General features: G+C 37.3%; 1 protein-coding gene across 1 annotated transcript in view; it reads right to left on the bottom strand.

Moving 5' to 3' along the window:
- Positions 1-13928, bottom strand: part of IPO8 (importin 8) — a 68344-nt gene extending 54416 nt beyond the window's left edge. Inside the window, exons 1-4 of the mRNA XM_061206717.1 lie at positions 13700-13928; positions 8213-8294; positions 3224-3380; positions 490-648 (exon numbers count right to left, since the gene is read on the bottom strand). Coding sequence (XP_061062700.1) covers positions 490-648; positions 3224-3380; positions 8213-8294; positions 13700-13783 — 482 coding nt within the window. The 5' untranslated portion in view covers positions 13784-13928. The remainder of the gene's footprint in view (positions 1-489; positions 649-3223; positions 3381-8212; positions 8295-13699) is intronic.
- Positions 13929-19293: the final 5365 nt, after the last annotated feature.

Below are 19293 nucleotides of genomic sequence, written 5' to 3'. Positions count from 1 at the left end.
AAGACTACAGGATTTTGCATGCAGGAGCAGCAATCCCCTTAGAAGCTAGAAAGCACTGCTATTAAATGCAACACTAGTCCCACACCTCCCAAGCAACTTTTATAGAAAAGAAAGTCACTAGCAAAGAAACTTGAACATTTTCTACCTTGCATCCAAAAAGGTAAATGTTTGGTTTACTTAATGATGTGCTTACTTAAAGACAAATGTTAAGGTACCTCTCTCCATCAAAATTTCCAAGGAAAGCTGTTAATAAATAGTCCTCTGAAACTAACAAATAAGTTTGAGAAGCACTAACTTAGAGATTAGTACATTAGCAGATTAAAGATTCTTTGAAAAACTGTAGTAAATAAACATGTTTAACTGTGTTTAATCCAACATTTCCCAAACTAACCTGATTCTGTAGAACACCCATAGCAGACCCCTCTATGCAATGCAATTCTTTCTAAGTAACAGGAGGCTGGTATCTTCAGCCAATAGAAATCAACTTACTCATATGTCTTCACCAGTTGATACAGACATAATAAACTGCCAAGCCAGCTTCCACTGCTCTGTGATTGCAAGTAATAGTCTATCTTGTCGACTACCGCTGGCCAGTGACCAGGGAAATCATACTTAATGATGGCACGGAGACACATTGTTAACTGGACTCTATAAAGTGGGGGAAAAAAGTCCAAAATCTAAGTAGTTATAAATATCACGCTTCAAAGACCTCTAATATTGTACATAAAAACACTCTGATTCCTATTTACCTACATTATATAGATATTTATCTGGGGTGGAGGGAAAAAGAGCAGTCCTATAAAGAAAAACCTATAAAGTCCTATAAAGAATTTAAAAATAAATTCAGGGACTTCCCTGGTGGTCCAGTGGTTAAGACTTCGCCTTCCAATGCAGGGGGTGTGGGTTTGATCCCTGGTCGGGGAGCTAAGATCCCACATGCCCTGTGGCCAAAAAACCAAAATGTAAAACAGAGGCAATATTGTAACAAATTCAATAAACACTTTAAAAATGGTCCACACCAAAAAAAAAAAAAAAAAACTTAAAATAAATTCATAAAAAATTTTCCAAAAAAAAGACAATGAATCCACCCCAGCTCTGTAAAATTTTCCAGCTTGTTATATTTTGTATTTTGGTTATCATATCCTAAGGGGGAAACAAAACCAAAAAAGTATTTTATCATTTCAACTGGACAAACTTAGCCTAAAAATGGTCAAAGTAAGTAAAATGGAGGCCTACATAACAGTGGGAAACATCTCTGTGAGCCAAAACCTGGAACCATTCATCATCAGTTCCCAGTCACACAGTATTTTGCACCTATCACTGCTTCCTGAGATCCTAATTTTTGTATGAAGTAACAAGCATTAGCTGGCAATTCCTGAAGAGGAATGCTAAGAGCTATTTCCAAAGAAATAAAGAAAAAAGCAACAGGAAAGACATAAAAAAAAAAAAAGAAGAAATCTCTTTAATGAAACCACAAAGTGAAGCTATGAAAGATGTGATCTCATAACACTTAGGTCAGTAATCATTTCCTCAATTGGATCCAACTGTAATTGGGATTGACAAGAAAGTGAGGGGAAAAAAATTTCTCTTCTACCAACTATTAGTATGTCCTTACATGGTCACTTGCAAATGGTTGGAGAGTGAATCTAGCTAAATTAGGATTCCACAGCGCCAAGAAAAAGATATGTGTTCAGTTCAACAGCCAATAACTTGATTTCACTGAAATGAAACAAACAAATAATGCCTTTCCCTTGCAAAGGGTCTTTTCCAAATCTAATTGCAAAAGATCCTTTGTAATACTCTTAAATAAACTTTGAGAATATTTCTTTAAGAGTAGTTACAGTTACGCCTTCAGGACATAAAAGAAGCAAAGCCACAAAGAACTGTCTCATAATAAAGATAACCTCTTGTGCCACCAGCAGCTGTTGCTAAACAACAAATAGGTCATATTTGTATTCAATAAAACTGAAACTTTTCATTTTTTTAATTTCATCTTCAGGTTGACCCTCTTAATCCTTTCTCAATTCCAAGCCAAGCAAAGGATGTTTATGAACAGCCATCCTTTCATATATTAATGTGTAGAAGCATTGCTTGCAAGATTCAGAGAGATTTGAAAATGTAAAGATTTTGACAAGAAATGGACACATGATGGTACCACAGGGAAGCCAGTGCCAGATGGCATTTGGGCAACCAATGAGAATGATGATTTTCTTTCATCAATACCCCTATTTTCTCCTCTTACCCAAACAACTGCACAAAGAGGTGTTCAATGTTTGTCCACCTTCCTCACTGTTATCCTCACACCTTCTTCCCTTTCTTCTGCTTATGCCGATGTACATTATACACTCAGGGATAAGGTTACATCTAATCTCTTGAAGTTAAATAATTTCATTCCCCTACCTCAATTTCATCTATTTCCCTCCCACATGTTCAAAAGAAACCTAATCACTTGCTCATGGTGAAAAGAATTTGTTTCTCCTGTTTTAAGATTGCATTATTTTTTTGACCTACACCTCTGCTGTCCACTAAGGGCAGGTACCAGCTACATGCACACACTGTAATTTAATCAAAATTAAATTAAAAATTCGGTTCCTCAGTTACACTAGCCACATTTCAAGTACTCAGTTGGCTTCTATGCCACATGGCTAAATATCAGACAGTGTGGATATAAAAGATTTCCATCACTGCAGAAAGTTCTATTGGACAGTGCTGCTTTATAGCATCTAATCTAAATTTGAAAAACCAGAGACAATTCTTCTAGTTTATATTTTCTCTATCCTGTCTTCTTCAAAAGAAAAGAAGCTCAGTTCATAAAAATGAACAAAAAGATAGGTAAAGTGTTACAAAAACTGGTAGGTTAAAACCCCCCAGAAGTCAATTTCCCTGTATCAGGGAAAAGAAAAGCAGATAGTAAAAAGTCAAGAGCTCATAACTAAGAACACAGGTTATTCACATAGCAAGGATCTATACAACAATTTTAGTTAGATTTTTGCCTCAACTCTTTTTGTGGCAACTTATAGAAACTAAATTTTTTTTTCCAAAATATTTTGAGGCAAAGAATTACAAATGCAAAAACAAATAACTAAAACTGTACTCTTTGAGTGCCCATCTTCATTACTTTATCTCTTTTAAAAAACAAACTTGAGGCTGATGATTAAATCCAACCTCCCCCATTCATATATTTTGGGCTTCCTACTAAGCATATAGAAATAGTATAATGTACCTCACTAAATCTGGAGACCGAATTATTCCTTCCACAATATTATCACGTATTTGCTGGCGATCATTTTCATGAATGTTAAATGGAAATATTGCTTCTCCTGGTGGAGGTTCTCGGTCCGGCCAGTACTGGGTCACCATGTTCTTCAAGTAAATGGCAGCTAAGTCAGAGAAAAAAAATGCTAAAGTAGCAGTATCAAAAAGATGGCTTTCATTCAGCTTTACAGAGCATGAAAGGCTAAACCCTTCAACGCTAAACATGATACCCAGCAAAAATGGAAAATCTTACAGTTATAAATAGCCAAGTGGGGAAGGGAAAATGGATAAGAATTTAAAGTTTCTCTTTAGCTAGTAAAGCAAGTCTAAGCAGAAAACATCTCATTAAATCAAGCTTCCAGAGTTTACATGACAGAAAAATGATCCAGGGACTCAAGGATGCATCCTTAGACTAAATACAAGATGGTCTAAATGAAACTCTACTAAATGTACTTTGAGACCGTAAGAGTCATACTGTTCATAATGCCTAATACTGAACTGACAACACATGAAATTCTACAGTCCTTCATGTAGATTGCTTTTTTTGTTTTTCTTTCACTGGCTATTATCCTGCACTACCATTTTGAAATACCTATAGTATTGGTAATTTTTATCTAACCCTTTTGAAATATTTGCCACTTGTAAATATAACAATAAAGAAAAGGACATCAGCTTTCCAATATTTTTGGAAAATCTCAGGAAATTTCTTACCTGTTTATTTCTATCAAAATACATAATCAATGATTCTGTTCCTATTCTTTTTAATCACCATCAACATTTAACAAAAGACTTCCGAAAGAAGCTAACATACTGCTACAGAATTTTGATAGGGGATGTGAAGTTTTCTAACCATCCCAGCTGAGCACTGAATGTAAATTAATACTTATAGTGTCATATTCTTACATATACATAATATATATGAATAAAGAGAGGTGATCTGCAAAGCATTGTAACTTTCTCCCCTTAAGTTTCTCCTCTCCCTTCTCCCCCCCACCCAATCCTCCCTTCATCTCAATTTTAACATAAACTAAATTGGCTCGTAAAAGCATTACACCACAGAGAATAAACCAACATGTTCTACATTGGCTATAATACAACAGAAACCCAATGAAATTATAAACCTGACATCCTACAAGCTCCTCTTTCATTAGTTTTGATTCAACACAGGTCTGAAAAAGACAATTTCACCTAGCATTTCCATTTTTTAGGATAAAAACAAAAATTATTTAAGAGAATGAAAGGGAGGGAGGGAGGGAGAGAGAGGGAGAAAATGTGTCTATATGTGAGAGAGTTTGGGTTTTTGTCTTTTTTTAATTCAGATCACACAGGCTCTGGACTAAGTACCATCGTTTGTCCCAGTATATTTATTTTTTAATATTACAGTCATCAGCAATAAAAATACATAAACTGTTGAAAAAAATGAATAAATGATCTAAGAATATGGTCCAACCTGTCAGCAGTTCAGACTGATTTCATGAGATTAATCTTTGCAAAAAGAAAAATCAAAAAATCAATATATTATACACACCATTTTAATCCCTACAGAACTAGTCTTGAAAATAAAAAACAACTTTCAGACAGCAAAGATACAGACATGGTAAAATCATGGACTTACTCATAATTCAGTCATTAAATGCTATTAATTTTATAACTAAAAATATTTTTATTATGGGACACCACAAGAGATGGCCTATATAAAAGGCACACTGACAAATTTGTATATGTTGGAATAAATCTGCAATTAGTTAAAATAAAATTGAACTTAATGAATAATTTGAAAAGAGAATATTAATTACTCTCATGGATAATCATGGATTACTAAAGATAATGAAGGAAAAATACCAAAAATAACTGAAACTGTACCAATAATCTAAAAATCTCCCTTTAATCATTTAATTCAAGTATCTCACATTTGCCAGAGCTAAGAAAATACAAATATCTTAATTCATTCATAAAGAAATTAAGTACTAAAATTTGCTTTTCTGCAGAATCCACTTACAATTTCAAGCGTCTTAAGTTTGAAATTAGTTTTAAAACATACACACGCTTCTCCCCTTCTCAAACACAATGAATCATCACATACGCTCTATCCTCTGGACCCAGAGCCACCACTACACAGATCAACTGGGTTCCATAACCTCAAAGGGGAAAGGATGCCATTAAACTCTGTGAAGCAGAATGCCGTGCTTTTTGAGTTGATGTTTTTAAGCTTTTCCATTTTTCATAGTAATTTGGTAGCCCCTATCTCCTTCTCTCCTTTGTTATTACTTTAATCTGTTAAAGGCTAGGAAATAAGGTAACAAAGTGTATATATTGTATCTAAAACAAGATTAAATAGATTCTGAGTATCCTACAAATAAGACACATTAGTTTTAACAAAAGAGCTTCTTGAAGTGCTTCTGGACTGATCAGAGGCAACTTTCTGTTTATTTCTAGGTTTTGTATTCTGGAACACTGAGGTTAACCTTAATAATGCTATTAAGCCTACCAATCAAAAGGAAAACAGTGGAGCAAACATCCAAATTTATTTTGTTTGGCTTGCCAATATCAAAATATTACATTTATTTCCTATTTCTTCACAGTAAGGTAATAAAGGACATTCACTAATGAGCTTGCTTGATAATAGCAAGAATATTTTAGAATTGCCCACAAACAAAATAATCAAGAACTGAATATTTTGCAGAACTAAGTATTTCCACTTAATATTAGCATAATTTTTTACAGCTTTATACAGGCTGATATTTTTTAATCAAAGATCATATCATTCTTCTTTAAATGTCATGCTAAAATGATAAATTATCTGTCTGGGTGTCACCATCAGATTCTTGGAGCATTTGTATTTTAATAATAGATTAAATAGAACAGAAAATTTATAAATGGCACTTAAATTTAGGTGATAATGTAGAAGTCTACACAGTATATTTCAGACTGTATAACAAAATGGATGCTCTAAAGTAGAAAGTTGTCCTAATAAATTAGGACATGATCAACCACCAAGACAAACCCTGTCATGTGGCTAACAGATTTGAAATCTACATAAACTATGAAGAAAAAATTGCCTTTAAATGCTATTTACATTTTATATCAAAACTTAATTACCTAAGTTATTAAGATTTAAAGTTGTATACAGTTGGTGAGGACATGGGGAACCCAGCATTCTAATGCACTGTTGATAGAAAAAGCAAGTAAATGCAACTTGGTGATAAGATTCAAAATTCTAAATGTTAATATTGTTAGTATCATTGACCTAGCACTTCCATTTGTTAAAATTTATTCTGTGAAACTATCCGCACGAGCATCCAGAGATATGTGTCTAAGGATGTTCATTTCAGCATTGCCTCTATCAAAAACAACAAAAAGGGACAATAAAGGAAATGTCCACTAATATCAGATTGCTTAAATAAACTATGGCAGTTCTAATTCAAAGAAATATTGAATAATTGTTACAAAGAATGAAGTATATGTACATGCACTGACATGGAATGATCCCCCAAGGGTATAAGGTTAAATGAAAAAAAAGGAAATTATAAAATAGCATGTGTAATACAAACAGATTTTTGTTACTTTTTAAAACCAGCTTATCTACAGAAAAAAAAGAATTAGAGAACCATGCACCAAAGTTGACGGTAGGTATCTTTGGGGGTGGGATTAAGAGCAATCTAATAATATAAACTGTATTTTTGTAATGTTTATATGTCATATAAAGAAGACATATTAATTTAATAAATTGCTTTAAGATCTTTAAAAATACTGTTTCTACAAAGCTTTATGGGAAATTCACAATGGTGCTATAAACACTTAGGTTATTAAAATAGGTTCTACTTAGCAAAATGTGGTTTCAAAACAGCCCTATTTTATAAAACAAAGATTAAATTGAGAATTGTGGTTTCAAAAAACTTACATAGAAGTCTTATAAACCTTATTAAAGTAAAAAAATAATTCCACCGTGAATGTTTTTCCATAGGTTTTTCTTAACCACAAACGGATCATTTAGAAAATCATACATATTTTTCCAAAACTTAATGGTCCCCTACTTTTTTATTCTGTTATGTTCAAGTAAAACTAAATACTTTTATCAGCATGTATAGTATAATCCCATTTCTATATTGTTCATCTATCCTTCTACCTGAACACATGCAAAGACTAATGTTCACCCAATGTTAATGATGGTCATTTCTGAGTGATGAATGTCAGGTAATTTTTTTCTACTTTTTTGTCTCTATTTTTCTATATTGCCCAAATTATTTATTAGTACATATCACCTACATAATTCTTTAAGTCTCTTCAATTACATATTTTTTAATTAGCTATTATCATTTTACCCCTTTTATCATGAAATTATTCTCTTTCCAGGACTCATTACACTCCAAGACTTTCTCCATTTTTTAACCTTCTGGGTTCTAATTACCAGTTCATTAAAAAAGCAAAAAGAAGAATAATACACAACATCAGGGAACTACCCTAAGATCCCACAGACTCAAAAGTAAGTTTCATGTTTATAACAAAAGTCCTGCTCCCCAATCATGTGGTTAAGAACACCTGTGCAAACCTTATCTCCATGATCTGACGCATGAATAGAACCAAATTAATATATACAAATTCATGGTCTTAATCTATGGGCCCAAAGGCAAGGCCACCAGGAAGCATTAAAAATTAGGGAGATAAAGCTATTAAAACTGGGAAAGCTAAGAGGGAAAAATGGCAAGGTTATAGAGAAAAGGAACTGCAGCTAGAAGCTAGAAGGGAGAAGAGGAAAGAAAAAGCTATGGGAGATTTAAGAGCTCAGTATGGACCTCTAAATTTCCAGGGAAAAAGAGAGTGAGTTTTTAAGCCATTAGAAATACTTCATGTGTGTTTCTTATGTTTTCAAAGAAAGCATATACTTAGAAATGAAATAAAACGCTAGTCCTACTTTTACCCATAAATAAACTTATAAAGGATAAAAAAACCAACTCACCTGCCTGGCGTACTGGGAATTCCACATGGTCAGAGACTATAATCCGAAGTAAACTGGGGGCAAAATTGATAATCTTGTAAGACTGAAATTACAAAGAAATATTTTATAAAAAAATAGGGCAATATAAATGAATAACTGCTAGCACCTGTTCCTGAATACATTACTGTCCAAATAAAAGAAACACTTTTAAAGTGAGAGAAACTCTCCAAAGCCAAATGAAGATTACTAAAATACTCCAAGTCAGAAAAATTTACTTAGAATAAATTGATGAATAAATGAGTAAGAACACTTTCATGTTTTTTGGACATATATTGTCAAAATGCTCTCCGCAAAGGGTGTAGCAATTTACACTCCCAAGAGTAGAATATGTGTGTGTTCATCTATCTAATATAGGGATTAGCATTATCATTCCTTCAAAACTTTTAAACCTTATTCATATTTTAAATTACATTTATTCTAGCTTGAATTTTTTTTCCTCTTTGTTGGCTATTTGTTTTCTTCTACAAATTCCTTTTTCCCCTCACCCTTTTGTAAGTGGAATATTTGTTTTATTCTTAATAAATTCTAGGAGCTATTTTATGAATTTAATCTCAAATTTTTATTTGACTTATACATTGCAAATGTTTGTTTCCAGCTTATTTGTGCTTCAATTTTGTTTATGGTATTTTTGACAAACAGGAAAACACGGGTTACAGAAAACAAGAGATCCAACACAGAATATGGACAATGGCTGTGCATGAGCTATAGAGAGGAACCAGTCCAGACTGGAACAGTGTGCTTCACAAGACAGTGTTGAGAGCTGTCGTCACCAGCTGCTCTCTGTTGCCAGAGCATCTTTTAAACTTAACAATGCCCAAGTGAGCCTGTGCTGATGAACTGCCTGCTGCCTGGGCCATTTCTCCCCATAGACATGTTCTACTTTGACCTATTCCTGAGTTTGGCCATGGTAACTTTAGAAGCAAAGAAAAAATAGAGAGCAGCCTATTCCTTCTGATCATATACCCTCCAGATGTCTAGTACCTGGACCTAGAGCCTGTCTAGTACAGGCCTGCCACATTCCCAGAGCTTACACTTGGCCTTGCCCGTTGACATTCCCAGAAAAGACTCATACTCAGTGAGGGTAAAGCCAGACCATGATGCAGAGAGTCTTTTCTGCTTACCTCCTCCCAGGAGCCTGGATCTATGGTGGATCCCTTTCAGTACACCACTAGGTTTATGCATACCACTCCATTTTTTAAATTTATCACCTTTCCTATTATTTGTAATAGCATTTATTAAGATAAATGTTCAGGGACTTCCCTGGTGGCGCAGTGGTTAAGACTCCACGCTCCCAATGCAGGGGGCCGGGGTTCAATCCCTGGTCAGAGAATTAGATGCCACATGCACGCCACAACTAAGAGTTCACATGCCACAACTAAGGAGCCTGTGTGCCGCAACTAAGGAGCCCGCCTACCACAACTAAGACCTGGTGCAACCAAATAAATACATATTAAAAATAAATAAATAAATGTTTGACCAAAAATTTGGAGAAAACTGGCATCTTTAAAATATCGCTTCTTTCCATCCAGGAACATTATGCTTTCCAAGTCTTTCCATATCCTTCAATAAAATTATAAATTATCTTATAATTGCTCTTCCTTTCATCCTGTATAAACCTCAAAATCTTAAATCTGTTGTGTATAAAGTAAATTGAAACCACCAGAAATTTAAAGTAGTTTTTAAGAAAACAGATTTCTTTTAATAGCAGTTTACAGGAGTCAAAATTAAAACAGATTTAGCTCAGTCTCACCTTCTACATTTACATTCTTGTAAAATAGCTCACATTTATAACTTTTGAGATACTGTAAGATCCTGTAGTGAATCAATGATTGAAACATATATATAGTTTAGTTCTAATCTACGTAGTTTACTTATTACACATAAGTACAAAATAACCTTTACACTTAGATTAATACTACTTATTTGGAAGTAGTTATAGTGGAGACTATTTCAACACTGTTGTCATTGTACACATTTTGGAACTCCTCTTTTTACAACTGTTTGACATTTCAGAGAACTTCTGCAACTTTTTGTCCTCTTTCAGCCTTGATTCAATCAACATTAATTTGATCAGCTAAAACATTCAGTGGTAAATTCAGATATATTCTCATACTACTTTCCTTACAAATATTTATCCAATTTCCTTTTCTACCCTGGGCTTCAAGTTTCTAAAAAATAATAATAATACTATCTCTCAATGATTTCTTGAGGATATTTGGTTCATACCTGTGAAGTTTTCTGAAAATAAACTTTCCTTGCTTAGCTAAATTCTGCATTTTATGAGAATTCATTTAAAGCAAAAAACCTGATGTTTTCCCACTCTGCCTCATTGCTCCCTCAACATTAACTTTTCCAGTCCTCCAACACACCAAGCTGAAGGCCTTTACTGAACTTGCTCTTCCCTTTCTTCCTCTCCCAGTTCTTCATCTGGTTCACTTCTTCACAATATCTAGGTCTCTGCTCAATGCCATTCTTCAGAGACTGATCACCCTACTTATACATTCCAACGCTCTCTCTAGGGCTTTACTCTCTACAGCACTTATAACCTAAAATTGTATTATTTACTTTTCTGTATCCCCCACTAGAATGTAAGGTCCATGAGAGCAGAGTCTTGTAGTAGTGCCTGCAAATAACCCGATAAATATGTTATTCATAGAAGCAAACTCTCTTAAAGGGCAATAAAAATGATACATACAGATGCATGGAAAAGGAGAGATTCCAAAGAGTGGCAATGAAAGTAAATATCTTCCCTTTCTTTTTTTTTTTTTTAAAGATTTATTGATTGATTGATTGATTGCTATGTTGGGTCTTCGTTTCTGTGCTAGGGCTTTCTCTAGTTGCGGCAAGCGGGGGCCACTCTTCATCGCGGTGCGCGGGCCTCTCACTATCGTGGCCTCTCTTGTTGCGGAGCACAGGCTCCAGACGCGCAGGCTCAGTAGTTGTGGCTCACGGGCCTAGTTGCTCCGCGGCATGTGGCATCTTGCCAGACCAGGGCGCGAACCCGTGTCCCCTGCATTAGCAGGCAGATTCTCAACCACTGCGCCACCAGGGAAGCCCAATATCTTCCCTTTTGAGGCCATGATTTATTAAAAGAAGACACCTTTCTGGATGAGTTACTAGAAAAAGATATCTACCCATTCCTACTTCCCTATGCTGCTGCTAAAGGGACTGCTGGGTTTAAAGACAATGATGAATGTGTACAGGATCCATTCTTAATATCCTCCAATAAAACTGAAAACACATTTTTTCCAGAGAAACAATATCAGATATAGCAGTCAAGAAGCCAGTCCTTTGGAACACAGGCCGTTATGTTTTGAAACTGCCTACTCTTCTAAATGGCAACTGACAAATCAATCAGTACACTGTAGAAACTGCCCCTATTTCCTATGCAGAGACTATTTATCGTGGGGGGACCTAGACTAAAATATTAAATGAGCTGGACCCTAATCATTTATGGTAGATTACCCACCTGTTTATTCAACAAAAAAGGAGGTTACAGTGGTGGTAAAGGATAAAGCGTACAAAATCCAACATTAAAACCATGTTTTATTAAAAGGTTATGTGACATTATACTTTGGTCTTCTACTTACAATTCAAAAAAATACTTAGAGCATATTACAATCCAAAGCATTATACTAAATATAAATGCTAAATGAGTGACATAGCAATAAGTACTTTTAGAAGTTGCGAGAAAATTGTGGTCTGTGATGAGTTGGGTGGATATGGGGCAGGGCAGAGTGAGGTTGGAATGGATTTGGATTGAAATATCACGAAGAAAAGGGTAGAATTGGATCCTAAATGTCTCTTGCAGTTCTGTAGGCTTTCCTCCCTACCTTTTCCACTTCTATAAATTCAACTGCACTTATATACTGATGACTCAGAAACAAAGCAAGGGTGGGCTAACAGAGGCAGGGTAGTACAACATGATGGCAAAGACACGATCCCTGTCAACACTATCAGTATAACATCTGGCCTCACTGTGAAGAGAAACAGGCCAACTCCCCTGTTCATACTGGTAGATTGCAAGTTCAGCTCTTGCTTTGTTCCTCCTAACCAATGCCTGGATTACTACTCTTCTAGCCAAGCAACATATAGTACTTATACTCTGTAAAGCCTGGGACAGGTACTGACTTTAACTTTCCCCTATTCTGAGTGAGAATCCTTTTCTCTTTGAAGCACCAATGCATTCCCTTTGGGCTTCAGTTCAACTCAACCTTCCCTCCAGTCAGTGTTTTCACTCTCCCTTTTATCTCTTGGAAATCCTGGATTCACACTTACTCCACCCAGATTTCCCATTAAAATAATCCCTTTCAGAGATTTAGAATGGATATCTGCACTTTAAAGTCAACTCCAACCAGGGAAAACCTAAGTGAACTCCTACAGAAACATTTACTTAGGACGGTCGTTCTCACACTTTAGGAAGCACAGAATCACCTAGCTATCTAATTAAAATATAACTGGGCCCCATCCCCAGAGTTTCTAATTCTTTAAGTCTAGAGTGAAGCTCCATAATTTGCATTTCCAACAAGTTCCCATACGATGTTGATGGTGCTCATCCTGGGCAACACTTTGAGAACCACTAATTTAGGTATATTCCTTTACATTTTAAGGATTACTGCAACCTCAAACAGCTGTCACTCTATCCTGGGGGTGGACCTTAATTCGTATTTTTTAGTGAGAGGTTTCTGATTCATTCTTACAGGTGAGGAGTAAAATACAAGCTAGGGTTTGGGATCATTAAATTTGGAAATGTCGGTAGTATCGCTGGAACATGGTCAAGGCTAGTTAGTAAGAATAGAGGATGGGGGATGAAAGAAAGTCTCACACATTTTACCGTTTATAAGAAATCCCTACAAACACTTACTACTCGGCATGTCTTTCGCAAAGCACTACCACCATAAAAATTGCCTGTTCTTCCCAGAGCACTCTCTCGACAGCATTTCTCCAACGCTCCAACAAAACTCTGCCAATCAGTGTCTAAACGGTGCTGCCAACCCCACAGAAGCAGGCGATGGGCAGGGTTTCCCACAGCAACACCTAAAAAGGGCTGGGTCTGCAGAAAAGCTGAACTCAGATTTGAATTTTAAGTGAATTTTCCCACCAAGTCAGCGTACTTAAGGAAAAGAAATCACATCCCGAAAACACTAGCAAAGCTTGCTAAAGCTTCTTTTTGCGGACCAAGCAGGCTGAACAAACTGCACTGGGGAAGGAAAACGACATGAAAAGATGCAAAGGTGGCCAACAGGTGCGTGAGCCCTTGAGAAAAGATCCGGGGAGTGCGGCCCCACTGGACCCCGGGGCGGGGGCTGGGGCGAGGGTGGAACCGGCCGAGAGACGCGTCGGGGTCTGGGGCCCGGGGCCCGGGGCCCGGGTAGGGGTGGAGATCAGGGGCGCCGAGAAGGGAGAGTCCGGCGAGCCGGCGGGGGGCGCCGCAGGCCTGCTCCTTACCTGGTTGAGTTCATTCTCAGCTGCAATCCGCAGCTTCGGGTCGATGGTGCCCTTCAGCGCCTGGATGATCCGGTTGAGGTCCATCTCCCCGGGCGGGGGCTCCGCGGCCCCCGGACCAGTAGGCCAGACTGCAGCTTTAGTTTTTCTTTTGACCCTCTCAGCCGCCTCCTCCGCGACCCTTGCACTACCTCACTCCCCACCCCCCGCCACCGTCGCCACCTGCAGCCACTTGCTGCGCCACTCTGACTCCGCGCCCCCTGTCCTCCCTTTCTACCCCCAACAACTCGCTCTCCATTCACCCTTTTACGACAGCCGGTGGGAGGCGGGAGAAGTAAGAAGAGGAAGCGGCGCCTCCTTTACGGCGGCCTCTTCCCCCGGGGCGTGATGCTATGGCCGCCCCCGCTGGCGGCCACCATGCTACTGTACGGAAAGTAGTCTCGGCTTCTTTCTCGGAGGGAAACCGGTTTCACTAGCTCCGGCAGGCGGCAGTCTTGCTGCCATACGGAAAAGAGCCTCCCGCCTCTTCGCAGATCCGGAAACGAGCTAGCTAGGTCTCCTTACAGCTACATCCAAATTAAGCATATATGGATGGCGTGGCACTTTTTGTTAGTCTGAGCACTCTTTGGACATTACAACTGAGCCTGTTCCAGGGCAGACTTGTTGGGACCTTGAGATCATCTAGCCCAAAGGAGAACAAGGCTCCCTCAGTCTGTGGGAGCCATCATTCATTCCTTCACTCACTCACTCATTCACTGAACGGTTTTTTTGTTTGTTTTTTCATATTTATTTATTTAGTTTTGGCTGCGTGGGCTCTAGGCACGTGGGCTCTAGAGCTCAGGCTCATTAGTTGTGGCGCTGGGGGCTTAGTTGCTCCGCGGCGTTTGGGATCCTCCTGGACCAGGGCTCGAACCTGTGTCCCCTGCATTGGCAGGCGGATTCTTAACCACTGCACCGCCAGGGAAGTCCCTCACTGAACGTTTTTTAAACACGTATTTTTGGGCCAGAGTACTACGATACTTAGGCACCACATTATAACAAAATGAATTCAATGCAGGTTACTATGAAGGAACTTACAATGTGATAGAAGAGACAAATGTAAACAGAAAAAATATACTTAGAAAGTAACTGTTCCAGATCGGAGAAACTAACTCTATTCCTGAGGGTTTCTGAAATATTTCCAGATCTTCTCAGAAAAGTAGTGAAAGGCAAGAAAGTTTATACTGTCTCCACCCACTGTGGCCATATCTGGCCCCAAAATTTCAATGGCATAAAAATATTAAGGAGCTAGTTGTTCCTGAGGTTAACCCAGAAAAAGAGAGTTTAATTACATTTGTAAAGAAGATGACTGTGGGCAAAATACATCTGAAGGGGTGTGATCTTTCCTGGAGCAGGTAATTAAGACAGATTGGTTCAGCTAACTGGGTTCAATCAAGAGGGTACAAACTTTGTGGTGGAAAACTTAGCTGCCTGAAAGCTCTCCCCTCTACAGGGGCTGTAAATGGGACCACGCCCTTCAGCTGGGTGCAAAAGTGCCTAGCAATATGTCTCTGGTTGCTTCCAGTTTTGCCCATTCTCTACATTTCCATCAGAGTAGTGTTTCTTAAAGGTTAATACTGTCATGTCCCTTCCTTGATGATTTCCCATCAACTTCAAGATAAAATACAAACTCCTTAGCACTCCAAATTTTTATGAATCATAGTGCCTTTCATCTTCACACTATTTCCTTATCCCACTCTCTTGGACCACATGAATCTAAAACGCCTTGACCTCTGAAATCTTAACTCCAATATCCTCTTTTCAATTTAGGACCTTCTCTTCCATCTCTGTCTCCCTCAATAACTCTATACCGGTTTTCCAACTCAGTCACTTTTCAACCCTTCCTTAGTCTATCCATTCACGACTACACATCTTTCTCTGCTAATAAACTCCCAATTTAACTTCTCAAGTCTACCCTTGACCCACGGTGCAAACCGACACCGCTACAAATGTGTTCTTTCCTTAGGCTCAACAATCCCATTCCTTTCCTTTGCTCAGCACCACCTTCAGCATCTCAGCAACTGTTCCCACCCTCAAGACTCTTCTCAAACTCCCTACCTCTTTCCACAAAGCTCTGCAAAGATGAACAAAACCACTAGGTTCAAATCACTCAAACACAAATTAATCTGTTTACCCCTCTTTACCTCCTTGCCTCCAATCTGAACCCAATCTTCTCCCATTTCCTCTGGGACCTTGCTCCATAAATCTCTATTCTATATATTTTTCATTAAAATAAATTTTGAGTCTTATTACACACTTACGGTTGACAATTTGTAAAACTTTCCTATATTTTCAACCTTTCTCTCCACTGATTCAACTTCAGCCTAAAAATATTTCCCCCAGCTAAAAAACAATCTTTTTCAGTAATGCTCTCTAACGTTCATTCTTTTCCAAGGAATGGTCTTCATTCCTTGTCTCTACTTCCTTACTTCCTATTTGTGCTTCAGTCAGCTATTCCGAGGCTTCTGCCTTCATTTCCCCCACTGAAACTGCCAACAAAAAATGAACACTAATCCCTTAGTTGGTATCTAAGGTATGTGCATTTGGTCTATACAAGAGACAGTTTTAGTTCTCATCTTAAAACCTCTCTCTGGTATCTGACACTGTAATATATACATATATATATATATATATATATATATATATATATATAGTTTTGCAAGATGTTACCATTGAAGGAAATTGGATAAAGGGTACACAGGACCCATCTGTATTATTTCTTACAACTACATGAGAATCTACAATTATCTCAAAAAATAAACTTTAACTTATAAAATATATAATTTAAGAAAGAGATGATGTTCCCATGAAAACTTTGTATGCTTTGAAAAGACTCAGTGAAGACAAGTTACTCAAAAATAATGCTGTCAAATTAGTGATGTCTGAGACAACAGGAAAACAAACAAACAAACAAAAACCAAGCATCTGATTCTGCTCTCAGATTTCTTTGCAAGTGTTTTAAAGTTGCTTTCCCTAAACTATATCTTTAACTTATAAATGGCTCGTTGTTTATGAGTCCCTTTTTTTAACTAATATGCACAATATGAGAGGATGTCTATATTTATTAACACATTCACCTTGTTTAAGGTAGAATTTGAGCGAGCTGTATTGTCTTGTTGTAGTATCATGGTTTGCATACGGCTTACCTCTCTGTGCCTGTTTCCTCATCTGCTTCCAAAAGCTACTGTGAAGACTAAATGATATAAGTACATTGCCCATGGTACATGCTCAATGTTAACTATTATCATTGTATTCTATTAAGGAGAGAGGAGAGACCTTATTCAACCTTTGATAAATGAGACATAGTGAGACAGTCTCACACTATGCCTGACACATAATAAACAATTAATAAGTAGTGAATAAATGAATGAATGTGAGAGAGATAAGGGGTCTGAAACAGGATATGCACAGTAGGAATAAAGAAGGTAGGACAGATATGAGACATTTCGCAGGCTGAAGCATCAGAAATTTGTGACTGATACACAAAGTAACAAAGGGAAGTCAAAAATGATTCTAGAGTATCAAGCTTTGATGACCTATGGGAAAATGGAAGGAGTATTATATTTTGGAAGGAAGATGACTTTGTCTTTGGACACGTTGAACTAGAAGTGCTTATGGGTTATACAAGTGGAGATTTCCAGTGACAATCAGAAACTGACTTCTGGCTCTCACAGAAGAGCTAGGTGAGAAGGAGGAAGCTATGGCAGGGGGTTAGAGGAAGGAGAGAGGGATGGAGTTAGAGAACTGTGAGTCATCTGTGTATATAGGTTAGTTGACACCATAGAAATGGATGACATTATCCTAGAAATACAGCACAGAGGATAACTGGCATGATTCCAGCTCAAATTACAGAAAGCAATTTTCACTCCAAGCACTGCCACTGTGGCCTTTTTTGAGATTTAACATTTCAGTCATCTAAATGGAATATCACACAGCTGTCCTCCCCATCTGTTGGCAGCAGCTCAACTGCTGGTCTGTGTTAGCAGGCTTGAATCTAGTCCATACGGTAAAGACAAAATGGGAGTTAAAACCCAATGCACAAAAATCTCTACTGTAAGTTTAATAATATATCTCTTAAACCATTTAAATGATCTGTAAGTGAATACAGTACGTCAATTTTGATTAAATGCCTCTACTTCAAAAGGGTCTACGTTGGCAGAGCTCTACATCATAGCACCTGAAAAACAGGCAAGAGTACATACATACATCTTACAAATGTAAGGTCTTCAGTATTTTGTTAGTATAATAAAGTCAATGGTATGGTAATCTCCTTTAAACTGTCACATGTAACCAAAAGCCCTGAGTAGAATTTTCTAAAAGAATGACAGACCTCTCAGTTAAAGAAGAATTTTTTAAAAACAAAAAATCAGTATATATAAGCTAAAGTAATAGGGGGTTAGGAAGTTTCTGATCAGAAGCCAGAAACTTCCATCTCCAAGAAACTAAAATGGTAGTAGTGGGCGGGAGGCATAGAAGCTAAAGAGAGTGGTATTAACTAAGACTGAAAATGAAATATGTACTTTCAAATCAGTTTTTTCCTCAAAATGTTCTGTTCCTTCATTTCCTCAGGCTTTCCACATTTCACATTGGAAAAGGAGTCATCCTGTTCAAATTCAGGACATACAAGAAATGATAACTTATGACAGCCTTAACTGGGTCCAGTTTATCCAGTTCGGTGTCTATTCTGCTCTAGTAAAGCTGAGTAGTACATCTAAAACATCAGTGTGCAAAACAGCAATGGAAAATACAGTGAAGGCAACCACACCTGACAACTAAAGAAGAGCAACAAATACGGTAAGAAAGGCCGCGCTTGTATTTGGACTCAAAGCCTGGCTCAGGCACTACTGCTAGTGGTCTTAGAAAGTCAATCTCCAAGAGTCCCAATTTTCTTATCCCCTACAAAAGTATCTGCCTCACCAGGACCATTGTGAAGATCAAATAAGATTACACAAATGAGAGTACTCTGTAAATTATGACGTGAAATGCAAATATTAGTGAAAGGTGAAAGGTTTTTACGGTAACTCTTCCATGTGTTATCCCGGGCTTAATGATAATTAAAGCAGACCCTCAAGCTCTATCCAAGGAAAGACAAAGCAGGGTAAGTACCATAGCAATCTACCATTTTATCTTTAAAATTTTTAACAAAAGTGATATGTACATTTAAAGTTCTATAGTAATATGCAGAATGAAAAATACCTACTACAACCCCTTTTTCTTAAAGCCAACACTATCAAGTTTTGTACATACTACCAGGAAAAAAAAATAATTCAAGTAATCACATATATGTGCTTTTAGGAATTTTTACACAAATGATATTTTGCACACACTGATCTATATTCTTCTCTTCTCACTTAACCAATTTCCTACTGATGGGCATCTAGGTTGTTTCTCCAGTTTTTGCTGTTATAATTAATGCTATACACAATATCTCTATGCATGTACCTTGGCATAATTCCAAAACTACTTGTAAATTCCTAGCAGTGGAATTTCTGGGTTAGAAAGCATATACTCTCTCCAAAAAGTACCAATTTTATTACCATCTACAGTATGAGTGCCCC

The sequence above is a fragment of the Eubalaena glacialis genome, chromosome 11 (assembly GCF_028564815.1).
Source record: "Eubalaena glacialis isolate mEubGla1 chromosome 11, mEubGla1.1.hap2.+ XY, whole genome shotgun sequence".
In the NCBI taxonomy this organism is placed as follows: Eukaryota; Metazoa; Chordata; class Mammalia; order Artiodactyla; family Balaenidae; genus Eubalaena; species Eubalaena glacialis.
Note: the sequence above shows the minus strand (reverse complement) of the source record. Positions and strands in the feature narration are given on the sequence as shown.